The sequence below is a fragment of the Vipera ursinii genome (assembly GCF_947247035.1).
Source record: "Vipera ursinii genome assembly, chromosome: 14".
In the NCBI taxonomy this organism is placed as follows: Eukaryota; Metazoa; Chordata; class Lepidosauria; order Squamata; family Viperidae; genus Vipera; species Vipera ursinii.
The window spans coordinates 5,666,286-5,682,727 of NC_139527.1; the positions used below are offsets into that span (position 1 = coordinate 5,666,286).

Here is a 16,442-nt window from a genome sequence, read left to right on the forward strand (position 1 = left end):
TTTTTTTAAATCCCAGGCAATTGTTGCCCAAGTCTCTTTATCGTTCTACGCATACCAGGTGGTCCTTGACTTATGACCCCAATGGAGCTTTCAGAATTTCTGCAGCTCAGCAAGACGTTAGTTAAGTTGCCCCCCATTTTACGATCTTTCTTGCCACGCCTGTGAAGTGAATGATTGCAGTGGTTCAGTTAGTGACATGGTTTTTTTTTTAATTTTTTTATTACATTTATATCCCGCCCTTCTCCGAAGACTCAGGGCGACTTACAAGCTTAGCAGTAGCCTTCGTTCTATGTATATGCCTGCTTATTAGGGCTTTCACACACACCCCAAGCGGCATTATTACAAAGTCAGCTTAATTGCCCCCCAACAATCTGGGTCCTCATTTTACCTACCTCGGAAGGATGGAAGGCTGAGTCAACCTTGAGCCTGGTGGGACTCGAACCTGCACTCATTGCAGGCAGCTGGTGTTACTTAAGGAGGCATTAGCCCACTGCTCCACCACTGTTTCCCCACTGATTTTGCTTGTCAGGTCACAAAAGGCAATCACATCACACACACACACACGCAACCGTCATAAATATGAACCAGTTGCCAAGGGTCTGAATTTTGATCATGGGGATGCTGCAATGGTCATTAAGAGTGAAAAAACGGTCATAGGTCCCTTTTTCCTGTGGCTTTGTAACTTTAGCTTTTACAATGAGCTCACACGGTGTAACAAGGTGGTGGAAGGGAGGCTCAGCCAATCTCAATGTATACATGCTGTACTTTGACAATACAGGTTCATTCATTTATATGGTCATTAAATGGACTGGGGTAAAGTCAAGGACCACGTAGAAAAGATGACGGATAAATTCTCTTGGGTTTCTTACAAACCTTTCAACTTGCTTCAGAACAAGCCAGGCGGCGTGTAAAACCTTGCTCTAATTTTTTTCCAAATCAGGAATTCTTTCTGGGCCTAAAAACATATATATGTGTGTATATATATGTGTTTCTTTGGTCACCATCTAGCTTAATAGCTACTCCAACTTTCCATCTCCAGCAGAGAAAGAAAACAACAGGGAGAAACGCCAACTAGAAGCGAAAGGGCCCACGGCAGGAAATCAACAGATTTATTTTTTTTCTCCCCCCCCCACCCCCTCAAGCCCGGAGAATTAAGAGAAGATAGCAAAACAAAAAAACGAAAATGATCAACACTAATGATTCAGCTCGGAGCCTTTTTCACAACAGCAGGCTCCATATGGGATTGCTGCTCCATGCGGTCCTCGGAGCCATCTGTGAACACACGAACACACACACACACACACACACACACACGGTAAATTGTGGTGGCCAAATCACATTGGACCCAACCGCTGATGGTAGCATTCCAGGATGTTGCAGCTGGGAAGCTGTGGCCAATGACATGGCAAGGCCTGGGCTTGGAAGGAAGGATGTTGCTGATGCAAACTCCATTTTTCCGGCAAAAATTCGGTGCCCGGGACGACAGAAGAGGAACGGTGTGTGTGTGTGTGCGTGTGTGTGTGTGTGTGTGTGGAGAATTGCTTCAGAGGACCAGAGGGCAGAGATTGGTCTGTAGAAGAGGGGGTGGGTTAAAGGAGATATCGTTCTGCATACACAGGTAAGCTTAGGTTTTTCATTTTCCTCCGTTATTATTTTTTTTTACAAATAACTCAAGGCACAAACACCCTTTCTCCTCCTGTTTTCCCAACAGCAACTCTGTGAAGTGGGTTGGGCTGAGAAAGAGTAAACGGCCCAAAGTCAGCCAGCTGGCTGACTTATTGGCCCAAGGCGGGACTAGAATTCACCGTCGCCTGGTTATTGGCCCAAAGTCACCCAGCTGGCTTTCATGCCTAAGGAAGGAAAAGGAAGGAAGGAAGGAAAAGTAAAGAAAGGAAGAAAGAGAAAAGACAAACAAACAAAGAGCGAAAGGAAGGAAAGCAGATGGACAGAAAAAAGAAAGAAAAGAAAGAGAAAAGGAAAAGAAAAAGAGGAAGAATGAGAAAAGGAAGAACAAGAGAAAGAAGGAAAGAAAGAAAAAGAAAAACGGAGAAAGGAACAGGAAAGAAAGCAGACAGACGGAGAGAAAAGAGGAGAAAAAAATGAGAGAAGGAAAAGAAATAAAAGAGAAAGGATGAATGAGAAAAGAAAGAGAAAGAAAGAAGAAAGAAAGAAACAAAGAAAAAAAGAAAGAGAAAGAGAAAGAAAGGAAGAAAGGAAGGAAGAAAGAAGAAAAAAGAAAGAAAGAAAGAAAGAAAGAAAGAAGAAAGAAAGAAAGAGAAAGAAAAAGAAAGGAAGGAAGGTAGAAAGAAAGAAAGAAAGAAAGAAAGGAAGAAAGAGAAAGAAAAAGAAAGAAAGAAAGAAAGAAAGAAAGAAAGGAAGGAAGGAAGGAAGGAGGAAGGAAGGAAGAAGGAAGGAAGGAAGGAAGGAAGGAAGGAGGAAGGAAGGAAGGAAGGAAGGAAGGAAGAAGGAAGGAAGGAGGAAGGAAGGAAGGAAGGAAGGAGGAAGGAAGGAAGGAGGAAGGAAGGAGGAAGGAAGGAAGGAAAGAAGGAAGGAAGGAAGGAAGGAGGAAGGAAGGAAGGAAGGAAGGAAGGAAGGAAGGAAGACACCCCCACACACTTTTTGGGGCAGCTCTCGTGGGGCTGGTGTTCCAGGCTCAGGGTCCTCCCAGCCAGCTGAGCTACTTTTTGCAACGTGACCTAGTTTGCCGCAATCCCGAACAAGTCAGCCTTGCTGCGTATCTCCTTCCTGCTGGCCAGCTGACATCATTCCCTCTTCCCGGCACGGAGAGAAGGGCCCTCTCCGACTGCGTGGGTCACTAGGGCACTGGGGCAAATTCAAGAGGAAAGAAAACGAAAGAGGGAGATCAAATGGCGCCCTTCTACGGCAGGCGGGCGGGCAGGAGCAGGAAGGCTGCCGGGGGGGGGGGGAATTCTAAGGCCCACGTTCTGCCGCTTGCTTGATTGTCAAGGTGCCTGCCGTCTCTTTGGCCCTACATCAGCTTGCACCACCAGGCTTTCTTCAAAGATCTGTTCGAGCGGGGTGTGTGTGTGTGTGGGTGTCTTCAAACGTGGCCCTTCGGTGACTTGTGGACTTCAACTCCCAGAATTCCTCAGCCGGGCACAACTGTGATCTGGAGGACCTGGAGAATCTCCCTAAACCAGGGGTCCCCAAACCCACCCCCGGTCCATAGACTCTTCTCACGAACAGCTACACAAAAAGTTTGATGTGGGTTAGTTTGGGCTACTTATTTATTTTATTTAGTTATTTTATTGCATTTATATACCGCCCTTTCCCTGAGGACTCAGGGCGGTTTACAGGGAGTTACAAATCAACCATACAAAAGTTAAAACCCAATTTAAAAAATATTAAATCAACCCTGTACTATTAAAAACCCCAATTAAAATGAATCCCCTGCTCCCAGATCTTCCCGGAAAAAAACATCTCCAGGAATCAGCAGTCATTTATCTGACCGTCTCCAAATGCACAGCCATGAAGAACAACAACAACAACAACAACAACAACAAAAGCCTAGAAGAGGCAAAGGGATCATCTTCCCTGGAGTGGATTTGCTGCAAATCCAGAGATCTGGCTAAACGTCTCAGGCCAAATGATCGGACTGCCCCCTTGTGTTTAAAGAAAACAACAACAACAACAACACTTGTTTTTTTACAATCACAGATCCAGGTTTCACACCGTTTCGTGTGGCTAACGTCGGTTCGGCATGGCGCCTCGCAGACATCCTCCTGCCATCAACGGCTAGAAGATGGGGGGGGGGGAGATGAGGGAGGATAGATGGGCAATAGCAATTAGACTTATATACCGCTTCATAGTGCTTTACAGCCCTCTGTAAGCGGTTTACACAGTCTGGCAGTGAGCAGTGAGTTAGCCTGCAATTTTGCATTCTAGCCTCAGTGCAGGAAGGGAGGGAGGGAGGGAGGAAAGGAAGGAAGGAAGGAAGGAAGGAAGGAAGGAAGGAAGGAAGGAAGGAAGGAAGGAAGGAAGGAAGGATGGATGGATTGTGGGGTCCTAGGTATTCTCTGAGCTTGCTTCTTTTCTTGCAGACATTTCATTACCCAAACTAGGTAACATCATCAGTGCTAGAAGGGAGTGGAATTTATGCAGAGGGAGGGAGGGAGGGAGGAAGGAAGGAAGGAAGGAAGGAAGGAAGGAAGGAAGGAAGGAAGGAAGGGCAATAGCACCCAGTAATTATAGCAATGTGTTACAGCAATAGCAGATAGACTTATATACCACTTCACAGGGATTTGCAGCCTTCTCTAAGCAGTTAACAGAGTCAGCCTGTTGCCCCCCAACAATCTGGGCCCTCATTTTACCGACCTCGGAAGGATGGAAGGATGGGTCAACCTTGAGCCGGCCAGGATTGAACTGTTGAGAGTGGGCAGAGTCAGCCTGCAATACTGCATTCTAACCACTGTGCACCATGGATGGATGGAGTCAACCTTGAGCTGGCGAGAACTGAACTGCCAAACTGCAGGCAGCCAGCAGTCAGCAGAAACAGCCTGCAATACTGCATTCTAACCATTGCACCACCATGCCTCAAAAAAGTTGTGTGCCAGGGAGGGGGGGGGGGGAATGGCAGGTGATAAAGACCAGAGCAGCCGGATCCACACTGCAATAACAAAGTTCCAGTAGGATTTTGTGGTATCTGTTTCCTGATCTGGCTTATCCTAAAAAACTTGACATTATTTGGGACTCGTTTCTTGTTACTTTATACATATCCCAAACGGGGTTTTGCACCTGCTTTTTCAAGCTCTCATTTTTTTGGTGATTTTAATATTTCTGGTCTGGGGCTAGAATGGAACCCACATTTTAAAATCCAGAGATACTTACCTCCCCTGTGATTGGATTGGTTCCGTATTTTTTTATCCATGGAACAATATTCCTAAAACAAGACAGGCATAGAGTCAGAACTGCTTGGACATTAGTTTCTACATTTAAGTTTTTTTTTTTTGTTAAAAGAAAACAAAACAAATTAAGAGAAACTGGAATAAAGATAACTTACAGCAAATCAAAAATGGTCCCATCTGGTGTGCAAACTGGATATTCAAATGGTTGCAAAGATAAGCTAGGATTGAGAAAAAGAATTCCATCTGAGTATAAAAAAAGCACAGTGAATCTATTTGGCATAACGTTAAGCCAACCCACACAGATGAATGACCAAACCCACCCATAAAAACTCATTCCAACGGAAAGCAATTTTCAAGATGCCTATAAAAGTGTGAAGAAAAAAAGAATGTAATAATGTTTATAATGTTTATGACTCTTTGATTTCTTTCAAACTTACCTACAGTGATCAAAAGGCAGGCGCCGGAAGTTGGACTGTGGAATTTCTATTCAAAGAAAAATATATATATATATATATATATATATCTCACACATCCTGCATATTCATCTTCACATGAATACCCTATAAATATGTTGTAATTAAGTGACTTTGGCCAATCTCCCTTTTAATTTAGCCTATCTTACAACTGGGATAAAATGAGGCACATAGCATCTTCCTTTGAACCCACCCACCCACCCCCCAGGAGGGACCCCAAATATAAATTAGACATGCAAATGAGACAAAAATACAACAGGTCTAGTTACATACCAACTTTCTTCCCTCCATAAAAATGGGTATATTCTGTACATGTTATGTACCTAAGAGAGAAAGAGAAAGTTATATATACCTAGACTTATCTACCTGGAAGCAAGGCAGATAAGCGAATTGAGGCACTGGATTCTAATTACAGAGTCTCTGTACGTGTCCTTTCTGACATGCTAGGGCAGTGACTCTCAAACATGGCCACTAAGATGTGCGCACTTCAACTCTGAAGTTCAGTTTTCTTAAAATTTCCAAATCTGAGAAACTCTGCTGGAGGGAACCATATCCCCTACAGCTGTTCCTTTTGCACCCAATGGATGGAGCCAGAGTAGAGTGTACCTGTGCTGTAAACCAACAGGTGGCAGCAGTTAAAGATTTCTGGTTTTCCTCACTGCCATCTAACGGTCCTCTCTAATATTGCAGCCCAAATGCGATGGGTGTGGGACAGAATGGTCTTCCTCAACGGTGCACTCCACGCCTCTTGGACTATGCATGGTAACCATGCTGTCTGAAGTTAAACTGCCGTAACTAGTAGCGATGGGTACTGCAGACTAATCACCATCATGTCTGCGGTGCGTGTGCGCAAGCAGGGGAAGGAAGGGAGGAAAACTGGAGCCAAATCACCACGTAGCACAGGGGAATGATGGGAAGCATACCATAACAGTCACGCTTTAGGAGGGTTATCCGTCTGTCTGTCTGTCTGTCTGTCTGTCTGTCTGTCTGTCTATCTATCTATCTATCTATCTATCTATCTATCTAACAATCATATTTATCTCTCTTTCTAGCTATACCTATATCTATCATATCTATCAATTTATCAATCATATCTATTTCTATCAATCATATCTATATCTCTATATTAATCTTATCTATATCATCTCTATTATCTATCATATCTATCAATATTTATGTCTATTAATCTATCATCTCTATCAATCATATTTATCTATCATCTATCTATCATATTTATCTATTATCTATCATCTATCTCTATAATCTAACAATTTATCAATCATATCTATCTCAATCATATCAATATCAATATCTATCAATCATATCTATATCATCTCTATCAATCATCTCTATCATCTAATCTATCAATATCATATCTATCAATCATTTATCTATTATATATCTATTATCTATATTATATCCATCAATCATATCTATTATCTATCATATCTATCAATCATATTTTTCTATTATCTATTATCTATATCACATCTATCAATATTTATATCTATCTCTAACATATCAATCAATCATATCTATCTATCTCTATCATATTTATCAATCATATTTATCTCGTTCTATCTATCTATCTATCTATCTATCTATCTATCTATCTATCTATCTATCGCAGTGAATGATTCGTTGGCTTCCCTCCTCGCCTTCAGCTTGGCAGGAGAGAGTCCGAGGAAGCAAAGAGCCAGTGCCCGGACTGAAACCCCTTCAGGAACCCTTTTCCTCCCCGTAACAACCTCCCTGCCAGGTAGGCTGGGCCGAGATGCCACTTCCGGAGACCTTCCAAGGCGCCCCACGACCTCTTCAGAGCCGCTTCGCTTACATTTTGTCCTTCTGGTGCTGCCTTTTCCCCATGGCTGCCGCGGGTCTCTTTCTCCGCTCCGCTCCGCAATCACCCGGCGAGGAACGGCAACGTCTGTCCGAAAAACTCCACTTCCGGGAAAGACGCTCCGAGGCTCCGCTTCCGGTTTAGCGCGGTGCGCCGCGTAAAGCAGTCCCGCCCGCTGGAGGAAACAGCAAGCTGCCTCCAAAGGTTCCGCTTTTTCTTTTGTCGCTTTAGGGCACAGATTGCCAACCTTGGCAACTTTTGAAATTCCCAGAATTCCCCAACCAGCGTGGATATTTATTTATTTTTGTTTTGCCAGTAATAAAGGCGGGTCTTTCTTTAGCTGGTTGGTGAATTCTGAGACCAGCCCGGGATTCTAAGCTAAATTGAGAAGTTAAGGCATCTGCCCAAACCGCTTCATTATTGCTGTTAAAAATAATGCAGACGTGCCACGCTCATTCCTATAGGCAGAAGGGGAGGCAATGCCACTCTTCAAAAAGCATTTTTATTTTTCCAGTAATAAATATGGATCCAGGTTCAGGGCGTTGTTTGCATAAAATGAGAAGTTTCCAATTCCACAAAAACCAAGTGAAGACAGAGAGTTTCCCCTTGAATGCAAGCACCTAGCATTTTTAAACCAGAGATCCCAACTATTAAACTTAATCCAACCTCTGCCCTGCTGCCGAGTTCCTCCTGTCCAATTTTGACTTCGCCCTCTACCAGCCACCAGCATGTTCTAGCCTGAATGGATGACAATAAATATCCCACCAAACAATCTTGATGCATCCATCTACTACACCCACAGAGAATTTTATAAGCCAATGTAGCATACAGTACTTGTCCCGTTTTGGAAAATCTAATCATGAGAGTCTCTGAACCCAAAATCATTTAACCCTGTTGCATTTCCATCCCTGAAACAATTCAAGATAGATCATGAATTTCACGGCTGAGTGAGGACTCTGCTCTGAACCTCTTCAGTCTTAATCTGGACTATAATATACTAATTTTTAAATATATATATTTCCTTGGAATGTTTAGACAAGCTTTTAAAACAGATGTGTCTGCCCCATCCTTTTTTCCATCGGTCAAATCTGATCCACCCCTCTGAAACAACATCACGTGGCTTTTTAGAAGAATCCCTCCTAATAAACTAGGTTGAAAATCCCGTCTGGGAATCCCCAACTAGTATTCCTTGCAAATGCTTAAAAAAAAAAGACAACTTTATTACAGGACAGAATATGCAGTTGCAAATGAGGAAAAAAAAAGACTTTAAACCAGCAAGTTTATACAGTACATTGTAATACTCTGGAAAACATCCGGCATGTAACATCAGGAAGGCCATTTACATGAATGTTGCTTCATTAGGTCATGTGTCATTCATTGGTGTAATCTGATATTATCTCCCTTGCTTTGCAAACTGCTTTGGACCGGTGATACACGAGGACCCACCGCCAAAATAAATAAAACCGACTATCGACCGATAAGGAAGGCCGAATTCAAGATTTTTTTTTACGGGTGGGGGCTTGTACATTTAATGCTACCACAAGCAGCACAGAGACATTCATGTTTGTTCTGAAATCAATGCAACGTTCATTTATTAATTGTACTTACAAAAAAAAATTCCCTCCCTCCCAAATCCCTTCCGTTTTTACCTATCCCTTCCCATTTTGCCAATACCTTTTACAAATAGTTAAAAAAAAAAAAGAGACAGACATTTATTTTGGTACAATTGTTCAGCAACGTAGCTGTCATAATTAATGAAGTTACGTTTGATATAACAAGAGGACCCGGGGTAAGAGGGGTTGGGATGGGGGAAAATTATGGGCCAAATAAAATTCTCATATTACAAGTTAGCAAATTCTAGTATAAAAATAGTCCGTTGTGATCAAACAGCCTCTCGTTTCTAATTGTTGTCGGCAATCGAAAGAGTTTGTGGGCTGCATAATTCTGTAGGGACTTTTCTGGTTTTCCTGTTTGGGGCGGCTCCTCCTCCTTTGATCACCCCAATACATATAAATCCTCAGTAAGGAGGGGCTGTGTGACATTCAGTTTTGCTTCTTCTCATGTGCTTTTCAAAGGACATTTCAAAAGGCGCACAAAACGTGTCTTTTCGATATCTCCTACGTCAGATCTGGAGTCCCAGCAGTCCCCTTTGAAGACCGTTCTCACGGCCCCGACAGCCATGAGCTGTGATGCTCAACTTCCAGGAGAGGACCGAGGAACTCATCCTGTCCCTTTCCCAGCTTGTCACTCTTTTCCTCTCGCGATCCTTCTTTAAAAAAACGGCAACATTTTTAGCTTGGTTTTTTTTTTTTTTTTTAAAAAAAAAGAACCTCAGACCTGGCTCCTGCCCCGCGTTTCTCAGCAGCGCTAGCTTCTGCCAACGGACCCTCCGTTTCTTCCCTGCTCTCCTATCGGCTGGAGAAACGTCTCGGAGGAGGCTACTTGTCTTTCAAAATGTCCAGCTGCTCCTGGTATTCTGTAAAAAGCCGTTGGAAACGAAGGTTCTGCCCGATGACGGGCAACAGTTCCTTGAGCAGGTCCCGTTTCCGCAAGCCCTGCACAAAACACACACACACACACACACAAATAAGCGTCTCACAGAAGTCAGAGGCAGGATGGCTACAGCACTGAGCTGTTTCCTGTCACTGGTCTGCATGGAAACGACCCCACGGATCAAGCAGAAGGTGCAAAATCTTCGCTTGAACCTTATATCTACAGAAAGCGGCTCTGGAGGAAAACGTCTAGAGTAGAAGCTGTTCTACTGTTCACAAGGCATTGAACAATACAGGTAGTCCTCGACCTACAACAGTCCATTTAGCGACCGTTCCAAGTTTACAATGGCACTGAAAAAAAAGTCTTAGGACCCCTTTTTCACACTGACAACCACTGCCGCATCCCCAGGGTCAAAATGAAGCCGCTTGGCCACTGACTCGTATTTACGACGGCTGCATAAGTCCTGGGGTCACGCGATCCCCTTTTGCGACCTTCTGACAAGCAAAGTCAAAAGGGGGAGGGGAAGGCAGATTTTCTTAACAACTCTCGTTACTAACTTAACGACCGCAGCCATTCATTTCACAAAGTGTGGGAGGAAAGGTCGTAAAAGACGACGAAAATCCATTTTAACAAATCTCTTGGCCAGCAACAGAAATTTTGGGCTCAGTCGTGGTCGTAAGTCGAGGATTATTGGTATGCCACACATTCCATCCTGTAGGGCTGGGAAAGGGAACGCTGGAAGATGGCCACGTTCAAGGCCAACGCTGAACCATTCTGCAGCTGAGCTAGGGAGGGAGGGAGGGAAATATAATTTTGTGTGTTCTTCCCCCCCCAAAAAAACCCACAATGCTTACCACGACGGTCGATTCCCACTGACTCACAGAGGAAGAATGGACAGGGCCTAACAAATCCTTGCATAATTCCCTCAAGCGATATTCAAAGCCTGAGGAAGACAGTTAAAAAAAGAAGAGTCACGAACAGGGCAATACCCTCCTCCAACTCATTTAGTAACAATAGGTGCCTGGGGTGCCACCCCCAAATGTCTGGAGCACCATTTGAATATCATCGGCATTGACAACATCCCTACCGGTCAATTGCAAAAGGCAGCTGTGCTTGGAAGGGCTGACATTCTGTAACGATCCCAATCAAGCAACGATGCCGGCCTATCCTAAGTCCTCTGGAAGGACTCAAGAGATGGGTAAAAATGTCAAATCCAGTCCAAGCATCTGGCTTGACTGTGCAACACACCGTAATCATAAGAATCCCCCAACATCTGGAACACCACATGAACCCCATCAGTATTGACAAGAATCCCATCCATCAATAGCAAAAGGCAGCTTGACGTGGAACAGCTGACATCCTGCGACATCTTTGATATTATTAAAAACATCTGCCTATTCCAGGTCCTTAGGACTCAATACTTAAGATAAAAATGCCAAATCCAGTCTGAACATCTGTACAGACAACCATAGTAAGAATCCCCAAACATCTGGAGCACCACCTGAACACCATCGGCATTGACAACTTCCCTGTTGGTCAATTGCAAAAGGCAGTTTTGCTTGGAATGGCGAACATCCTGCGACGAGACCTTTGACACCGTCACCAAGTGCATCACTCCTTACCTTCCTTAACCAGGTACCGTGCATAGATAAGCAGCCAGTGACGATATTCATGGCTTGACTGTAAAGCCAGGGCAGAGGCCACCTGATTCTCCAGGTACGCCGTGGTAGTTTCTTGCTGCACCAAATGAGGCATGGAGAACAATTTGGCTGCCTGTCGCCCAGAGCTGTGGGAAGGAACAAAGAGGAGGCAGCTTTTAGGAGCTGAGAATAGAAGGAGGTGTAGGAGATGACCAGGCTTAGCCCGAGGGAGGAATGTCAAAGGCGTCATCAGTCACGAGAGATCTAAATCCAGCCCACCTTGAATGCCTTTCTTATCTCCCCTTCATTTCGCTTGACTGTTGCTTGGCCAAGTTTTTAAGCTTGCAATAAATCTTTATCAAGGTAGTCCTTGACTTACAACCGCAATCGAGCCCAAAACCTAGGTTGCTAAGCGAAGCACTTGTTACATGAGTTTTGCCACATTCTACGACTTTCCTTGCCACTGTTGCTAAGCGAATCATAGCAATTGTTAAGCAAGTCACACGGATGCTAAGTGAACCCCGCTGACTTTGCTTGCCAGAAGGTTGCAAAGGGGGGATCACGTGTCCTCGGGACACTGCGACCGTCGTAAAACACAAATCGGCTGCCAAGCATTTTGAGTTTTGATCACGTGACACGGGGATGCTGCAACCGCCGTTAAGTGTGAAAAACGGTCCTAGGTCACTTTTTCCAGGGTTGTTGCCATTTTGGAAGGACACTAAATGAACGGTTGCAAGTCGAGGACTACCTGCACTCGTTTGAACTGCCTGAATCGCCCGATTTCCCCAGCGTTTCACAGGAAAACTACAAAGGAAGCTTTTTTTGGGGGGGGGGGGGAAACTGCACAGTTCCCAACAGGGGCTGCTGTGTTCAGAGGGGGTCACCAAGCTTTTGGTGGTCAAGGTGCTTGGCCCGTTGCGATGGCCCGATGGCTAAAGGCAGAGAGGTTGAGCGACACAGACAAGGTCGTACTTAGACATCCGTCCTTGGATGATGGCTAAAGGTCCCGAACACAGCATGGCCTCCTGGGATGGTAGACTGCTCCTGAAGTCTGCGCATTGTGCCAACATTTCCTGCTTGTCAGAGACAAGGTTCCTGGAAAGAGAGAACATGTCACAGTTAACCGAGGGGGGAGGAAGGACAGGCCTGCTTGCAAAATTAAACACTCGCAAGTTGGAAACTTAACCCATTTCATTTCCCATCCAGCCCAACGGAGGACCCTCGATTGCCATTTAGATTCATCCCGCCGTGCAAAGCCAGACTTCCAGTTAAACAGGCTGGCCAACTGCGAAATAGGTTTCTAGTTTAAAACAACCACCACCACCTGTATTCTTGTAATTGACAGCAAGCCCAAGAAACTTGTAGGACAAAGAGTAGCGGAACCTGAGGGTGGGGTCAAGAGAGGCATCAGCCTAGAATCCCTTTTTTAACCACAATTAGTTCCAAGTCCAATTTCCCCTTGAATTCTTATCTAACTCCAAACTAGTGCTAAGCATGAGTTGAGAAGATTCCTGGGCACAGACACGAGTAGGAATGAATCAGTTAACTGGAAGTTCATGGGTGGGCCTGATCTTTCGTGCAGGACAGGAATGGGGCAAAATAAAACCACACCTTATTGCCATGTTTACTGATTGTTGTGATTCCTGGCCAGCCACTGGATCTGGCAGCTGAGTCTGAGGACTCAGAGGAGGAGGAGGAGGGGCCTGGAGTGACATTAAGAGTCAGAGGAAGGCTCTGAGGAGCTCCAAGACTTACAGTCGGACGAGGAGCCTGGCCCCTCTACTCGTGCTCAGGCTGAGACACAGCTGTGCTGGGAGACTGAGTTGGACAGCGATGAAGCACAGTTGGGACAAATCCAGGATGCACGAAAGCGCAGGCAAGAGAAGCGAGTAGGACAGAGGAATGCAATGGGGCGGCTCCAAAGGCAAAGGAGGCCTTAGGAAGCCACGCCTTGGCTGAATTATAAAAGGGAAAGTGTGGGAGGTGCTGGTTGCCAAAGGCAACCGTTTGTGTTGAGGGTCGAGTTTCTGTGGACTGGGTTTGTTTGCCTTGGACATTGACTCAGGTCTGTGAATAATAAAAGGGGTTGTTTTTTTCTTACGGTTCCTGCCTGTTTCTTGGAAAAGGGGTTTTCTCCTTGTGAGCATAACAAGGACTCCCGTAGGCTGGGACAGAACAATAGTTTGTTCCGGAAGCATTAGCTGCAGATCTATCCTGCTTAGCCCTTAAAAGAATTGCCTCCCCTTTATCTCCCACTTTGAGACTCACCAGGAAGACAGAGAAGGATTAAAGCAATATGCTTTTCCATCCGACATATTCATCAGGGGGATGCCATGCTGAGTCAGCAAGATTTGAGAGACGGTGGTTTCGCTTCCTGCCAAGGTCAAACATACCCATCAGTTTTCTTGGGAGCAGAAACATGGGACGGGACTCATCAGCTGATGGGTGAAGGACAGTCCTTGACTTACAACTGTTCATTTAGGGACCGTTGGAAGTTACAGTGGCACTGAAAAAAAAGGGACCTACATGTGGTCCTCAGACTTACAACAAGGTGATTATTATTGTCAACATTCCAGTCTAACAACCGCTCAATTAAGCCAGACTTGCTTAATGACTGTATTATTCACTTAACGATGGTAGCGACCAGAATTTCTGCTGCCGAGGAAGAGGTGATTAAGTACGTCAGCCCAATTTTACGACCTTTTGGGCCGCGGCTATTGAGCAAACTTGCTGCGGTTGTTCAATGAGTCGCGCAGCGGTTAAGCGAATGGCATTGCTCTTGGGACCCGCAACTGTTGTAAACACGTGCTGGTTGCCAAGCACCCAAAACATGACTGTGTGCGTGAGCCTGGGGATGCTGTGACAGTCATAAGTGCAAGGGCCAGTGGCAAGTCCCTTTTTTTTTGCGCTGTGAAAACTTGGAAGAGTCGCTAAACAAAGGGATGTTACGCCCAGGACGATCTGTAAAAGAGTATTTCGGTGGCCCCGGGTGACTTGACTGTCATTACCTGCTAAAATGGTTTGCAGGGACTCGTCTTTCACCACCACTGACTGCTTCCGCACGTTCCTAAAAAGAGGGGGGGGGAAAGATGTGAGAGAACAAAAGGGTCATTCCGTTCCACGTGACACGTCTTTGCAAAAAGGAAGACGCGAAAAGACGGTCGGGAAGGGGGAGAGATGTTCAGCGCTTACCAGACCGATAGGGTTGCCGCTGTGGTGAGAGCCATGATGTAAAACCCTGTACAGTGCAACGTGGAGATGGGGGAATGCAGGACGATGGGAGGGAGGAGGCGACGGCCACACGCCGAAAACACGGAGAGGGTCCGCTTTTCACAAGCCACACTCACCACCTCGCTGGGGGGGGGGGAAAGGCACAAGAGAAATAAGACATTTGGCCCGTTTGACTCGTGGTGAAGGCATCAGGCTAGAAAGAGGGAGACGGCGAGTTCTAGCCCCACTTTAGGCATGAAAGCCAGCTGAAGGTCTTTCTGCCAATCATCTGGAGATGGTGAGTTCTAGTCCCACCTTGGGCATGAAAACTGGCTGGGTGACTTTGGATCGATCACCAGGAGAGTGGGAGTTCTAGTTCCACAATAGGCATGAAAGCTGGCTGGGTGACCTTGTGCCAAACATCTGGAGACAGTGAGTTCTAGTCCCGCCTTGGGCATGAAAACTGGCTAGGTGACTTTGGACCGGTCACCAGGAGACTGGGAGTTCTAGTTCGATCTTAGGCATGAAAGCTAGCTGGGTGACTTTGGACTGATCATCCAGAGACGGTGAATTCTAGTCCCACCTTGGGCATGAAAACTGGCTGGGTGACTTTGGACCGGTCACCAGGAGACTGGGAACTCTAGTTCCATCTCAGGTACGAAAGCTGGCTGGGTGACTCTGTGCCAATCATCCGGAGACGGTGAGTTCTAGTCCCGCCTTGGGCATGAAAGAGGCTGGGTGACTTTGGACCAATCACCAGGAGACTGGGAGTTCTAGTTTCATCTTAGGCACGAAAGCTGGCTGGGGAACTTTCAGCCAATAATTAGGAGACTGTGAGTTCTAATCCCACCTCAAGCATGAAAGGCTAGGGCCAGTCCCTCTCACTCTCAGCCCAACCCACCTCATGGGATTGTTGTGGCTGGGAAAATAGAATAAGGAAGGAATATTAGGTGTGTTCACCATATTAAGGTTTTTTTTATAAAAATAATAAAGATGGGGTTAAAAAAAAATCTAAAAAGAAAAAGGCACATTCCTCAACCTTTCCAGCAAAGCTGATTAGCGTGCAAAACAATAACAAAGCCAAAATAAAAATTCAACATGAAGGTTAAACCAGGCACATGAACAAACCCAACCAGCTTCAAAAGGATCCAGGGTAGAAAAATCGTGCAAGGATCATTCTGGATGACTTGCTTACAGGGGCGATAGTTGATCCCAAAATATTAGATTTTGTGTGTGGATTGGGAGCTTCAGATCAATGGAGAGGCCTCGCATTGGGGAACGTCGCTTTTTTCATCCGAAGCACCAAGGTTTTAGACTGAGGCCCCTGCCCGTTCTCTCTTTTACTGCGCATCCTCCAACCCAGACGCTTACCAGCTTCCCGCCGCGGAGAGAATTCGGCTGGTGAGCACCGTTTCCCACTTTTTCCCTTCTCGGTTGCATTTCAGTCTGCTGAGTTTGGACCCTCCCACGGCTGTGATCTCGTTTTCCACTTCGATATACATGGAGGGATCGGAGCTCACCTGCAAGAGAGATTTCCTTTCAACCCCTGAGCTATCCCAGTTCAAGCCAGTGGAGAAATCTGGAGGTTTGTGAAGAAGCTGATCTGGGGTGTAGTTAAAAGGGGAGGTGCTGGCATGTTCCTCTCCTCGAGATAGACAGACCGACAGAGATAGAAAAAAGATAGATGGATGGATAGATAGATAGATAGATAGATAGATAGATAGATAGATAGATAGATAGATAGATAGATAGATAGATATAAAATTGAAATAGAGTAGCTAAGAAGAAATATATTTAGATTGATATTTAGATAGATGATTGATATATATATATAGAGCTGAAACAGAGTAGCTAAGAAAAAATATAGATATTCAGATTGATATTTAGATAGAGATAGATAGATAGATAGATATAAAACTGA

At 45.2% G+C, this 16,442-nt stretch overlaps 2 protein-coding genes across 5 annotated transcripts in view; both read right to left on the reverse strand.

Annotated features, from left to right (window-relative positions):
* Positions 1-7,298, reverse strand: part of PPIL2 (peptidylprolyl isomerase like 2) — a 30,823-nt gene extending 23,525 nt beyond the window's left edge. The window contains exons 1-5 of the mRNA XM_083373261.1: positions 7,173-7,298; positions 5,612-5,661; positions 5,303-5,348; positions 5,021-5,083; positions 4,849-4,900 (exon numbers count right to left, since the gene is read on the reverse strand). Of these exons, the coding sequence (XP_083229387.1) occupies positions 4,849-4,900; positions 5,021-5,083; positions 5,303-5,348; positions 5,612-5,661; positions 7,173-7,204 (243 nt within the window). The 5' untranslated portion in view covers positions 7,205-7,298. The remainder of the gene's footprint in view (positions 1-4,848; positions 4,901-5,020; positions 5,084-5,302; positions 5,349-5,611; positions 5,662-7,172) is intronic.
* Positions 7,299-8,374: 1,076 nt separating this feature from the next.
* HIRA (histone cell cycle regulator) overlaps positions 8,375-16,442 on the reverse strand; it is a 31,521-nt gene continuing 23,453 nt past the window's right edge. For 3 of the 4 annotated variants that reach the window (XM_083373230.1, XM_083373229.1, XM_083373228.1), the window contains 8 exons: positions 15,893-16,041; positions 14,504-14,665; positions 14,320-14,378; positions 13,580-13,685; positions 12,284-12,406; positions 11,294-11,457; positions 10,526-10,614; positions 8,375-9,733 (listed from right to left, as the gene is read on the reverse strand). In XM_083373230.1, coding sequence (XP_083229356.1) covers positions 9,617-9,733; positions 10,526-10,614; positions 11,294-11,457; positions 12,284-12,406; positions 13,580-13,685; positions 14,320-14,378; positions 14,504-14,665; positions 15,893-16,041 — 969 coding nt within the window. In that variant the 3' untranslated portion in view covers positions 8,375-9,616. Of the gene's footprint in view, positions 9,734-10,525; positions 10,615-11,293; positions 11,458-12,283; positions 12,407-13,579; positions 13,686-13,718; positions 13,818-14,319; positions 14,379-14,503; positions 14,666-15,892; positions 16,042-16,442 lie in introns of those variants that run through there. The other variant, XM_083373231.1, reaches the window with a different exon arrangement.